The sequence below is a fragment of the Sus scrofa genome, chromosome 14 (genome assembly GCF_000003025.6).
Source record: "Sus scrofa isolate TJ Tabasco breed Duroc chromosome 14, Sscrofa11.1, whole genome shotgun sequence".
NCBI classification, from domain to species: Eukaryota; Metazoa; Chordata; class Mammalia; order Artiodactyla; family Suidae; genus Sus; species Sus scrofa.
In genome coordinates, this window is record NC_010456.5 from 11,709,094 (window position 1) to 11,723,366 (window position 14,273).

A 14,273-nucleotide genomic window follows, 5' to 3' on the forward strand; every position below is an offset into this window, starting at 1 on the left:
ATATTTGAGTCAGGCTTATATTAGAAAACTGCCCATCATTTATCTGAAATTCACATTTATCAGGGCATCCTATAGGTTTATTTGCTAACTCTGGCAACCCTGCACGGGACACAAGGAGTGGGGTCCAGGCGAGGGACCATGGGGCTCATCAGGATTTGCTGATGGGATGGACATGAGAGGTGGGTGACATAAATCTGGAGGATTCCTTGGTTTGGGGTTCATGCCACTGGGTAGATTATCGGGTCATTTACAGAGATGGAGAAGGAACAGATGGAGAGGGAACGGCAAGGGTTCTATTTCCATGTTGAATTTGAGGTGCTTATCAAGGAACCAAGTGGGAATGGCACAAGTCTGTAGTTGAACAGTCTGGCACTCAGGCCAAGTCAGAGGTAAAGACAGATGGAATTTCATCGAGTTTGATAAAAGTCAGTAGGAGGGGAGTTCAGTTATGAAGAGGAGACGAAGAACGGAGCTCCAAGTAACCAGGATATAGAGGTGAAGCAGGAGCGGGTCAAGCAGCAAAGGAGACCAGTGTCTTCTCTGTATTAAATTGCAACTTCACAGACTATTTTAGTGCCTCCATTTGGATACTTACAGGAAATATTTATTGAGCCCCTGGTATAAGCCAGGCATGTAAGGCGCTTTATGTGCTATCTCACTGAATGCTCATAATGCGGCTAAGGGATCCTTATTCTCCCTAATTTAATGGGTTTTTTAAAATGAAGTTTAAATAATTTCCCCAGATCACAACTCATAAATGATCAAGCTGATATTTGCCTGGTTCCAAAACTTTTCTTTGCTCTACCCTGTGTTTTCTAGTTTATCTTTGCATATCTGCTCTTCCTTCCAGTTGGTATGACTCTCTGGCAGGGGCCTCTCTTCAATTCCTCTTTGTATCTCGGTGTGTCTAACACTGTGCCAGGCTCATTGCTGGCACTCAACAAGTGCTTGTTGTTTGCATTTGATGTGAGAGGGCTCCAGGCCCCTGGGTGGAGGCAGACAAGGCACAATGCCTAAGATTGTTGCAAAAATTCTGAGAGTTCAGAACTTTTTCTCTTCAAAAGGGCAGAATCTGTGAAATTGTTAGTGACTTGGCTGCAATCCTAGCGCCATCTCAAAGCAAACAGTTGGTGACAAAATCTATGTGATAGTTCATTGCACGATCAGTGGAAGGTGGAACCAGAAAGCAGAAGGAAAGTGGGATTCGCAGGTGCAGAGGCTGAGCCGTGAAGCACATGCAGCAGAAGACAGAACCAGAAAACAGAAGGAAAAGAAGGTTTTGCAGGTGCAGAGGCTGAGCCATGAGGGAGTTGAAAGCTGCAGAAAGAAGCAAGAGCCTAACTCAAGCCCATTCTCATCTAATTTTTGTTTAAATAAGAAAGCTTTTTTCTTAGCAAGAGCTGAGAGCTGCATTCACAGTGCCTCTAAAGTTCCCTCCAATCCTGCCTCCTGGGAGAGAAATCTAAGCAACTGCCAAGTCTCTCTTGATATTTCTTCTATAGACACGGAACCGCGACGGCTGGATTGTGGTGCAGTTGGTAAGAGTTATACTCATTACAACTCCTAACAACGCTGATGATACTTAACCACGTGCCATGAACTACTCTAGGCAGTTTGCTCGAGTCAATTAATCATCATCACAACTCTTCCAAGTAAGGAGTGTTATCATTTCTGCTTTATAGATGAGGACAATAAAGCTCAGGTCACTTGAATCACTTTCCTGAGGACACACAGTACAGGGCAAAGTCAAGGTTTGTACCCGCAGTGTGACTCTAGCACCCATGCACTGAGAGGTAGAGAGTGCCTCCAACCTGAGTCTGGGGTCACAGAAATCCCAAATTCACACATTCCCATTGTCCTGGTCCAGGCTTTGCTTCCCAGCTAAGGGACCACAGGTTGGTTACACACAACTTCCCTGAACTTGTTTTCTCATCCAGATGCTGTGAACTTTTTTTTTTTTGGCTGCACCTGCAGCAAGCAGAAGTTCTCAGGCCAGGGATCAAACCCACGTCATGGCAATGACCCCAGCCACTGAAGTGACTGTGCTGGAGCCTTAACTCACTGAGCCACCAGGGGACTCCCAGGTGCTGTGAACTCTTTTCTGGAGTCCCTCGATTGTTAGGAGGATTAGATGACATCGCATATGTAAAAATTCTTCGAAAACTGTGATGCACAATCCAGAGGTGAAAGAGTAAAGGGCTACTTAGTGATCAGTATCAGCCTAGAGGGGGAGTTCGGCAAACCTTTTCTATACAAGGCCAGTGAGTAACTATTTTAGGCTCTGCAGGCCAGCTAGTCACTGTTATAACTACTCAACTCTGCCCTTGTAGCAGGAAAGCAGCCACAGACAATACCTAAATGTGGCTGTGTGCCAATAAAATTTATTGACAAAAACAGGCAGGGTCTGTTTACAGGAAGGATTCCAGGGGAGAGAGCTGAGATAGGTCCTCTGCCCTGTCCTACCTAATTATTGTCACAATTTGAAGACCCAGAGAGCATGTGGTCAGATTTGCAGGTGACCTTCCCTTGTGCTCACTTTTTTCATTTCAGGGGTGGTTGGAGGCATCTGTCAAAATCAGAGATAGGAAAGCTCTCCCATCCTGGGCAGCAGAATCTTTGTGGAGAAGTCAGGATGTCAACTTCTCTCCCTTCTTTTTTCCCAGAGCCCTGGAGCCAAGGTGAGGCGGGGGTACCTTCTGCTGGAGAAGCTCTGCTGGCCTGGGAAGACCCTCCCAATCAAGGTGAGATGCAGGGAACAGGTGGTTTCTCAGGCAGGGGAGGTCTAGATTTAAGAAGGAAGGCTGGTGAGGGTCTTTGAGCTGCCCCCACCTCACCTCAAGGGACAGTAGAGCATATGCCTGGGCTAGTGCGCCTTGGGTCATGTCCTCCTGGGAACCGTTCACGTGGCGGTAGGCTGTTGGGGATGGGGCTGGGATACTGGCTCAGACATGACTGATGACACAAGGCTGAAAGGAAAAGCTCGAGGACAGATGTCCAAGTCTAGATTCAAAATCATCCACCAGGCTGCAAATACTTGGCAAAACCAGTGTGATGACACTGAACTGGGATCACTAAAAAGATCTGCTTTTTCCTTTCCTTTTTTTTTTTTTTTTTTTTTTTTCCCGTCCTTTTTTAGGGCTGCACCAGTGGCTTATGGAAGTTCCCAGGCTAGGGGTTGAATCAGAGCTGCAGCTGCCAGCCTATACCACAGCCACAGCAACTCAGGATCCAAGTCGTGTCTATGACACACCACAGCTCACAGCAACACTGGATCCTTAACCCACTGAGTGAGGTCAAGGATCGAACCTGCGTCCTCATGGATACTAGTCAGGTTCATTTCCACTGAGCCAATGACAGGAATTCCCAAGATCTGCATTTAAGCTAAGGCAACAATAAAACCAATAAGAGCCGGTTGTACTGAGTGGGATAGAGGGGCCCTCATGAGGCCATGTTTCCTTTGAAAGAAATCTGGGCTTGGGGGTGGGTGGACAAGGGATGAGACTATGAGTGGCTGACTAGGGGTCCATCATTTGGATGTGCTGTTGTGTGTCACTATGAGCCACTGCTAGGAGGCTCGTACAAATTTTGGCTATATCAGCATATGTGCAGATAAAGTTGGTCACAGCCCGGCACACCCTGTCCTGGTCAGACCCACACCAGCAGTGCTGTGTCTAAGTCCATTTCCTACTAAAATCTGGAGCTGGTGGGAAGGGGGCGGGAGGAGAGGATGGCCATCATGTTGAGGCATTCAGTCTGAGACATGCATTAAATGAGCACCTACTATGTGCGGATATTATGTTAGGCACTGGGAGTACAGAGATAAACGAGGCACAGAGCCTTACTGTGAAGAGCTTTCTTCTGGAGTAGAAGGGGAGCAGAACATGAGCCAATAACTTGAATACAATGTGGCAAGATAGGGGCATCTCACGGAGGTCCCCAGATCAGGTCTTATGAGCTACTGGATGAGGAGAAAGCTTTGTTGTGAGTTGTTCCTGTGAGAGAAACTAGAAAGAGCATGTGGGGGACAGTCGAGTTCCTGTCACTTGCGGTGGTCCTTCAGTAAAGCACAGCACCTCTCTGTCTAGGAAGTCGGGAGGGAGGTTGCACGAGGCGTCCCCTGAGGCCCCTCCTGAGGCTCAGCTCCCTGTGGTACCACAGAGCTGGCCACCTGCTCTCACCACTAAGGAGCCACAGTGCTGGAAACAGTGTCCTGTTCCTTGGCATCCTGAGCCCCATGCTGCCACACGAGTCCAGGATCCCTCTCGGCTTCCCCCATGAGTATTTTGGAACCGTGTGGGCAATGAACATATCCCCTCCTGCGGTCCCAGGCATGCTGAATTTTCTCTGTTTAAACACAAAACCACTGGGTGCTCAGGCTCAAGGAGGAGGTTTCTAATCCTTGGCTATTCTGACAGCAAAATTGCTCTGCTTGTTTTAATAATGCCGACAATAAAACTAGGAACATAATCATGTGTGTTGATGACTTTTTGTGTGCTGGGCACTAAGAGTTTTCATGCCTTAATTTATTTCATCCTCACAAGCACCCCAGGGGGGTAGGTACCATTGTCATCCCATTTGATAAACGAGGAAACAGGATTTGAGAGGTTAAATGATTTGCCGATGATTATAGACACAGTCAAAGGCACAGCCTGGGCTTGAACCCGGAAGTTTACTCTCAAAAGTCATGTACAGAAGAAAACACCGCTATTGCCTTAGAATGTCTGAGAGCTACATGGAATAATAGAATGATCATTTAGCCCACTGTATTTCAGACTGGTTTGTACTCCATTCATGGATCATGGAATAAATATATGGCTTATGACCATTTAAAAAAATGAACAGAATAGAAAATCATCAGCAACCATTATACATTTAAATATCTCAGTTATGTATATATGTGTGAACTAGTTGTCATGTAAAATATATTCTTTTGTCTTCCTTTTTTTTTTAAGTGGCTGCACTGATGGCCTGTGGAAGTTCCTGGGCCAGAGACTGAATCTGAGCTGCAGCTGAGACCTACACCACAGCTGTGGCAACACCAGCTCCTTTAACCCAGTAGGTTGGGGTTAAACAGGCTGGGGATTAAACCTGTGACTCCACATCCACCTGAACTGCTGCAGCTGGAGTTTTAACCCACTGCACCACAGCGGGAACTCCTAAAATGTATTTCTTTTCTTTTTTTTTTTTTTTTTGGTCTTTTTAGGGCCGCACCCACGGCATATGGAGGTTCCCAGCTAGGGGTCAAATCGGAGCTGTAGCCTCCGGCCTACACCACAGTAACGCCAGATCTGAGCCATGTCTTTAACCTACACTACAGCTCATGGCAACGCTGGATCCTTAACCCACTGAGTGAGGCCAGGGATCGAGCCTGCAACCTCATGGTTCCTAGTTGGATTCGTTTCCTCTGCACCACGACAGGAACTCCCCCTAAAATGTATTTCTTAATGTGGGTCCAGGTCAAGAAGTTTGAAAAACATTGATCTAGTCCAACCTGTTCCTCTTACAAACGAATATACCAAGGTTCCGAAAGCAAAGAGATTTTCCCCAAGATTACAGGGTGTTAATGGATGAGCTGGGACTAAACCCAAGTTTTTCCGACTCTTGGTTTCCATGGTCAAGCTCAACTGACTGCAAAGAAAACCAAGAAAGAGCAAGAGTAATCATACTAATAGTAGGGGTAGTACTATTACTCTAACAACAATAACAAGAGCTATGACTTTTATGATGTTTAATGTGTGCCAGGCACTTTTCTAAGTGCTTGAGATGTATTAACTTATTTAACTCATGTAACAACCCAGTGAGGCAGGTACAATTATTTCTCCTGTTTTCAGATGAAGAAACTCAAGTGCAGCAAGTTCAGGAACCATCACATAGCCTGTAACGGAGAATGGGGGAGTCAGACCCATACAGGCTGGCTTCAGAGTCCCTGGAGTTAACCAGTATAAGGTTCTGCATGACCTAAATGCTGTGGTGCCAAAACAGCATATACCATGATGTGTGTGTCTTAAGATAAATAACTACACACCTACTTCTATTAGCCACAGGTCCTTTTTGGTGAACATTTACTGTGTCATTTAGATACTTGGCTCAAACTGAAATAATCACCTTTTTCCCCAAATGAGACCCCCTCTAAGGTATCTTGTCTCTGTCATTCATTCATTCATTCATTCACATATTAAATCATGTACTTGCAGAATTGAATAGAGCAGGCAGAATTATTTTTAAAAGATAAAACTGGGCATAAACACACTTCTTTGTTCTAAAAAAGATTAAAGTAGTTTAAGAGGATACATAAAATAGACTAAAATAACAGAAGACGGGAGCAAGATAAAGGAAGAAGTTAGAGACACTCAATGGAGGTAAGAATGAAATTAGCAGAAAAATGCTTTCCAGAAAGTCTGTACACCTGCTGAGGGTAGACCGGGTGCTGTCTCCAGGCTTCCACTGTAATTGCCTACAAATTCGCACATCTTACAAGGGGAGAACAGCTAACTCTTGATTTACATTAATTACCTCCTTGAGAGTGATTTTAATTACTCTCAGATGCACAGCCTCCTTCAGGTGAAAACAAACTAATTCCTTCTGAGACTAAGAAAATTCTTTCTCCGCGGGTCCTCTTTAGTTGACAGCATCCTCAAGGGCACCACGCTCCCCATAAGCACAGGCGGGGGAAGTGCATGTGCAATTCTGATAGTGTCCCAGCAAAGGCTAAGGGCATCATGCTCCAAATTCCAAGATGCACGATGCTGTCGGTCACCTGCCCTATAAAGGGGAGGTGGGCCCTGAGCACGATATCCTCTGATTGCAGAGTCGGGGACAGATCTGCTTGAAACAGGGTGATCTAAAAAGGGATGTCCAGGTTAAAGGGCATTTGGGTCACTTGGTGTTCAGCTCTCCCAGGCTGAGGCCACTCCAACCACTTCAGCTCTCAGAAATCACACTCTCCTTTGCAGAATTTGGCATGCAGCATTAGTTATATAACATTGCCCTGGTGTGTATTTGCCTTATAATTTGAAATCCTCCCTGAGCCAGAATCACATCCCAGGATTCTTTTTATTCTCCAGATATGGACTGAATGTCTGTGCTCCTCCCAAATTCATATGTTGAAATCCTAACCCTCAAAGTGCTGGGATTAGGAGATGAGGCCCTTGGGAGGTGATTAGGTCATGAAGGTGGAGCCCTCATGACAGGATTAGTGCCCTTATAAAAGAGACCCTGGAGAAATCCCTCGCCCATTCCTCCATGTGAGGACACAGCAACAAGACAGCCATCTCTTATCCAGAAGTGGGCTGATTCCTCACCAGACAGGGAATCGGCCAGGGCCCTGATCCCAGGTTTCCCAGCCTCCAAGGCTGTAAGAAATGAATGTCTGTTGTTTAAGCCACCCAGTCTGTGGTAGTTTGTCACAGTAGCTCAAACAGACTAAGACATCAGGGCTTGCTCCTGTGTCCTGCACCCACTCATGTACAAGTTAAGCACTAATTGAGGAAGGCGATGGCTGATTTCTGCTGTTAAGAGAGAATTAAATTAAGGCATGCAAGGAGCCTGTGTTTCACCAGGAACTCCCCCCAGTCCACTTCTGCCATCTACCTTGCTGTCATGCTCTAGTTTCCTGCCAAGTTAGATCCCCAGATGTTCATACTTGCCCTTTCTGTTATTTTAGTGTCCCTGCGGGAATTCATTCCTCAACAGAGCCATGACGGGAAAGAGGAGGAAGAGGTAGTTCCCTATGACCACCCTTTGTCACCACAGTGATGTCCCACGATGAATCATGGGTAAGACTGAACCTCCTCTAACCCTTGAACTCCATCACATCTTCCCTAAAGCACCAGATGGAGGACTCCTGACTACATGGCCATCCAGTCTCAAGTCTCTGATTCACCAACTGAAGCCTGATAGTCTGTACAATCCAAAGATGAACATGGAACAGAACAACAACATAATAGGGAACCATCAGTCCAGTTAATAAAATGGGTTGAAGTCATGGAAAGGCTTAGAGGAATTTGGGAGGAATGGACTAATACCACTTCCTTGGGAGATGACAGAAGGCTGAGGGCATAGAACACAGATGGCATGGAAATATCAGCATCTCAAGAGGATGCTGTTCGGGAACTGAGAGTTGGGTGCTGGGTGGAAAGCCCAACTGAGAAAATAATTTGGGCAGGGGTTTGATTAATTTTCTTAGGAAGTGGAGATGCTGCATAAACACAGGTACAATATTTGCCTTTCTTTTGCATACTTGGATAAAGAAAGGAATTGAGAGAAATCCCATGAGAAGTTTTATAAGAGTAATACTTTCGTACAATTAGATTATAATTTTGTAATAAGCATTTGTCCTTCACTGCTTATTCAGTGCTTGTTCAAAATAAGAACAAGAATTTGTACTTCAATCAGATGTTACCAACCAGTTATTCAGACATGGCACTTGGCTGCAGTGGATAATTTGGATAATTTCATCATCCATGTGTAAGATGTATGAGCTTTGTGTCGTCAGGGAATTTTTAAAGTCTAAGAGTAGTTCAAACAGAACTTCTCTTGTCTTAGCTGGGGCTGCTATAACAAAATACCATAGGCTGGGTGGCTCAAACAACAGACATTGATTCGTCACAGTTATAGAAGCCGGGAAGTCCAAGATCAAGGTGTAGGCAGATTTTGTTGTTGGTGAGAGCTCTCTTCCTGGCTTCAGATGATTCCTTTCCCTTGTGTCCTCACATGTCAGATTTCTCTCTCCCTCTCTCTCTCTCTCTCCTTCCCTCCCTCCTTCCCCTCTTATATGGCCACTAATCCCATCATGAGGGCCCCACCCTCATGACCTAAATTGTTCCCTGGGGCTCCATCTCCAAATCCTATTGGGGGTTAGAGCTTCATAGATAAATTTTGGAGGAGGCACAATTCAATCCATAGTACCTCCTGAGCAAGGAGACCTCAGCAGGGCCCTGGAAATCACATTCAGCCCCAAATGAGGAAGCAGCCACAGAAGGACACCTAACAGGTGGCCAGGCAAGCCCTGGCTTATGTTGAACCATGGATCTCCCCACCATCTTGGTCTTTTCTGAAAAGGAGCATCCCTGAAGGTCTTCAATCAGGGCAATCTGAAGAAACTTCCTACCTAAGCTTAGGCAGGGCCTCTCTGAAGAATGGTGGACTCATTCACCACTTTCCTAAGTCCAACCGTGTGCAGTAGCCACCAGCCTGTCGTTTCATTGGTTCCCTTCATCGGACCTCTCTCAGAGGCCAACGCATTTTTCCAGACAAGAACTTGGGAAGGTGACAATGACCTTTCCAAGATATAAAGTATGACGCTCTCTTTCACCAGATCTGTTCTAATCTATACCCAATTTTCATTCCACACAGGCAATCTGGTACCCATAAACTTCAGGTTCAAAGGTAATTACAATGATTAAGATCCTCCCCAGATTTCTGCATAGAATAATTAAAGAAGTCAGGCAGCATTTCCTTTAGACTAGGAAAGCCACGTTCCACCTCCTTTCTAGAATTTGCAGGATGTCATTGTAAATCCCATTCAACCTGCAAGCCAGGAGAGAAGCTCTTCTGCAACATGCTGGACAGTGTTACTTGTCAGAAACTCTCCTCTCTTTTGAATGGGAATGTGTCTCTTTACAAAATCCACCCATTCACTTAGTTCTACCCTCAGAGACCACACAGAATACGTCTGCCCGTTTCCACATGGCAGCCCTTCAGACTTGACTTCCCTTCAGACCCCAGGAAACTTGCCCTCCCCTGCAGCTCTTCTCTTCCCAAGAAATGATACCCTTCCAGGCCTCCAGAGACCAGCAGCCGGGACCCCACCAGCCTAGCTCTCTCCTCCAGCCCCTCTTTCATCCCCTAAAAGTTCTTGTTCGGCAGAGCAATTGTAATACCATAGCCCAGCTTTCCTACGGGGCTGAAACACTTTCCAAAAATTCTGGAAATTTGTTATGGTCGTGGCTGCCAAGCCCACAAAACCCAGATCCCAATCTCTCACTGAGCAGCCCAAGAACATGTTCAAAAAAATCCTCTGGCTGGACTTTATGCCTTGGTCCCTGGGATGAATCATGAGTTTCTCTCGTTGTTGCTATTGGCTGCCCCCCCAACCCCGGTCAATGGTTAATGGTTGATGGGAGAGACACCACTCCTAGTGATGCCCTTTGCCCTGAGTGTGGGAATCAGAGGGCAAGGGCAGTCTTGAACATCCCACCACTGGGCCCAAGTGACTATTCTCATTCAACAGAAAGTGACACAAAACCAGGGATTTCTAGTGAGGGGTCATCTGCAAGGTCTTAGCCTCTATATGACTGCCTGGGAGTTAACTCAAGGACCCCACCCTCCACAGTACAAGTCAGCTCTGCCTGGCTGGCAGCCTTTCTCTGACCACTACCCCACCTCCACCTCTGGGCCACACCACACTGCCTCTGTATGCATCTCCTCTGGATCATCACAGGTCCCATCAGAGTCCCCTGTCACATTCTTCCTTGAGACAGGGCTCTACCTCTGCTCTCCTGCCTCATCCCCTAGACTAGGAGCTCCTGGCAGGGACCCTCTAGGTCTTATTTATCTATGTTGCCCATCCTAGCATGGTATCTGGCATAGAGTAGGCACCCATGTAAGACAAGTGATGCTGAGATTAACTGATCCCTTGGCCTTACTTTGTCAAGCCTTACATACCTCCATCAAGGCAGGTGGGAGTCAGGAAGGACCACCACAGCCTCTGTCCCCCTCTGCTCCACCATCCCCATCACAGTGGCATGAGAGGTGTGAGCTGGGCTGCTCAAAGCATGGGGTCCTCCATCTGATCCCTTCCTGGGTCCGTGAGCTCTGCTTCCTCCTGGCTAGAGAGTGTGCTCCAAACCCCAGCCCATTACCAGCCTGTTCTACAGACAGAAACTAGAGAGAAGAGCCTGGCTCAACTGGGGAAAATTCACCCCAGTAATCACAAAAGGGCAGCAAGTTTACCAGGACCCTGGTCAGCCTCAGCAACAATGTGTCTTGTAACTATTGTCATCATATCCCAGGACAGGGGGCCCAGCTGGCTCAGTACAAACTATAGCACAGAGCTCCAGGGAGGCCCAGTGCAACGCACAGCATCACACCGTGAGGCAGGACAAGTCATTTGGAGCAGCTAAGTCTCTGCTCCTGGACTCAGAGATCTCCCACACTCACATAGCCCCTGCCAGTTCCTCCACCCACGTGACCTGGGAAATGCTGCTCAGAGTCTCGTCCAGTGGGAAAGACCAGCCAGCTTCCTCCCTTTTGGTTTCCATGGTGAGGAGGGCAGTGTCTGGGCTCCTGACTGTGGGAGTGAAGAGCAGAGGCTTCGGGTCCCCAGCTCCCATCTGCTCTTGCTTCCTGCTCACCTCCTTCTGCATCTTTAAAGGCCAGGTCAGGAAAGGGTGCACTTACCTGCTAAGATGAAGATGCCCACAAGAATCAGGAAGACCAGCAGGTAGAGCCCAAGAACCGCATGCTTCAGGGCCGACAGTGAGCCCAGTTGGGTGCAGCAGCCGCCAGCCCGTCGTTTGTGGCACGGACCTGGGCAATAAGGGGAAGAGGAGGAAGAGAGACATTTGAAAATCCCCAAAGTCTCTTTATTCTTTCAGTCTCATCTCTCCCCAGTGCACACAGATGTTCATGTGGAGTCTCTTACACACCTTCTGCACATCTGTAGCTAGGATGGTGGGGAGCTTTTCAGAACCACGATAAATGTTTCAGCTTCTAACCTCTATGTTCATGAACCAGCCAGACACGCATGCCCACAGCCCACAGGATCACATGAACCCACCCTCCTGGAGCCATTCCAAGCCACAGTGAAGGCTCAAATAGGCTGGAATATGTGTCCTTTACAATGTGTCATTGTCCCATGCAACGTAGAGAATATGGAGAGAACTTTGAAAAGAGGTTGCAAACCCCAGCTTCCAGAGTGGCCGGGAAGGGATGTGGGCCCAGTGGGCCGGGGGAACTCCACAGTGCATGCCCTGCCTAGAAGAGGCTGTGATGTAGGAATGAGGGCCGGGTGTTACAGGATGCAAAATTTTCAAGACAAGCCAGAAGTGATTTGGAGAAATCTCCCTATTTTTAAGTGTTGACAACTACTTAGGAAAAAAAAAAAAAAAAAACACACCAAAAAAACCAAAACAAAACAAACAAAAAATGCCAAAAAACAAAAAAAACCCAACCCACTAGGGAGTATAAACAAAACAAAACACATTTACAGGCTGGATCTGGCTGCCAGTTTACAACATTGGATTTAGATTTACAGGAAAATACAGTATATAACTTCATCCTGTGAAACTACATGGGGCTCATCAGGTCTGGCTAAAATGGAATTGTAAAATATCAGACTTCTTTGTTTTTTTAGACAGGAATTTTTTTTATTAAAATATTGTTGATTTACAATGTTGTGCCAATTTCTGCTGTACAGCAAAGTGACTCAGATATATGTGTGTGTGTGTATATATATGAATTCCTTTCTTTTTAAAAATTATAGTTGATTTACAGTGTTGGGTCACTTTCTGCTGTATAGCATAGGGATCCAGTAATACATATCTACACATTTTATCCTCATATTATCCTCCATCATGTTCTATCCCAAGAGATTGGATGTAGTTCCCTGTGCTGTACAGTAGGACCTCATTGCTTATGCATTCTAAGTATAATACTTTGCATCCACCAACCCCAAACTCCCAGTCCATCCCACTCCTTCTCCTCTTCTCCCTGGCAACCACAAGTCTGTTCTCTATGTCTGTGAGTCTGCTTCTGTTCTGTAGATAGAGTTCTAATGGACCTTACAAATCATTTGGTCCAACCCCTTCCGTTTATAGGTAAAGGACGTCAAATGTTAGCAGTTAAACCCTGGGTGAGGACCGGACCCAGGTGCCCTGACTCCTGCTCATCTTTCGGCCGGACTTCTCCCTTGAGGGGCCCTTCTCAGATGGCTGGTGCAAAGACCAACAACCTCCACCTGCTCTGTCAGCTAACCATGGAGACGGAAGGAGGCTGTCTCGCCCTGATCCCTAGCATAGCAGGTAAGACTCGAGGGAGGGCAGTTTTTTTCAAAATAGACATGGCCCCATTAGGGTCATTCTCCACCCCCTGCCAAGGGGAGTGTTGCCAGCTGGAGCACATTACACGTGGAGGCAGGTGTGGGAGCCCGAAAAGGTGGACCACAGATGTTGAAATAATTGATCTTCAGAAAATATTTGTAAAGATGGTGTGATGTTTGCAATCCTTGGTAACTTTGGGTTTGTAGGGAGAGATCCTTTTCACCTCTCAGGTATTATCACCAGCTCCATGGCCTTCAAGAGGTTTGGTGACCACATAGGAAATGGCGGTGACCACAGTGGCTCCCTGGTTCTCAGAGGATATCGTTAAGTGAGGGATATTTTCCCACTCATTTACTCCATTTTATTGAAAATGTTGTTGTGAAAACAGCTAAGTAGAACTATTACATAATATTTCCATAAAACATTGGGTACAATTTGGAACACGTTGTCAAGAAACACAAATTCAATTACCACTTTCATCAAACCTTAAATGTTAGCAAATTTTGAGAACTTAACCTGATCTTTCTAAAGCACTCTAAATCTTTTCCAGAATTTTCTATGTCTTTCCACACACTAGGATCTATAACCTGTTTTGCTCCTAAATAGGCAGGCTTCTGGTAGCATTTTGTCTTTTTTTTCCACATGAGAGCCACTGGCTGTCCAGTTGCAGCTCATGAGAGCAAAGTTTCTTTCCTTCAAGGGTCAGAGAGGAGGCATAAGACTGTATATTACACAACTATTAGTATCATTATGGTGAAGGTTGTCCCAGCTCCGCTCTAAGCCCTGCTTCCTCTTGAGATGATGATGAGGATGATGGAAGCCCAGCAACTGGGAGGGGTCAGAGGATACACCTGCTGAAAGATATTATCCTCATGTTTATCCCAAACCCACCTTGAGCTTCTCTATTCATCGGCTTAGTGTGACCCTCTTCTTATTTCCCTTGAAAGTATAATTAGGTTCAGCCATATTCTGTTAACTGTTCCAGGTTCACTGGGATCTCATATTTTTTGTTTCTTATAAAAAGAAATTGGTCTTGGAGTTCCTGTCACGGCTCAGTGGTAATAAACCCAACTAGAATCCATAAGGTTGTGTGTTTGATCCCTGGCATTGCTCAGTGGATTAAGGATCAGGCATTGCCTTCAGCTGTGGTGTAGGTCAAAGACGTGGCTCGGATCTGGCATGGCGTAGGCTGGCAGCTGTAGCTCTGATTTGACCCCTAGTGTGGGAACCTCC

At 46.3% G+C, this 14,273-nt stretch overlaps 1 protein-coding gene across 1 annotated transcript in view; it reads right to left on the minus strand.

Moving 5' to 3' along the window:
* SCARA5 (scavenger receptor class A member 5) overlaps window positions 1-14,273 on the minus strand; it is a 131,708-nt gene that overhangs the window by 93,465 nt on the left and 23,970 nt on the right. Inside the window, 1 exon segment of the mRNA XM_005670449.3 lies at window positions 11,401-11,529. Within this exon segment, the coding sequence (XP_005670506.2) occupies window positions 11,401-11,529 (129 nt within the window).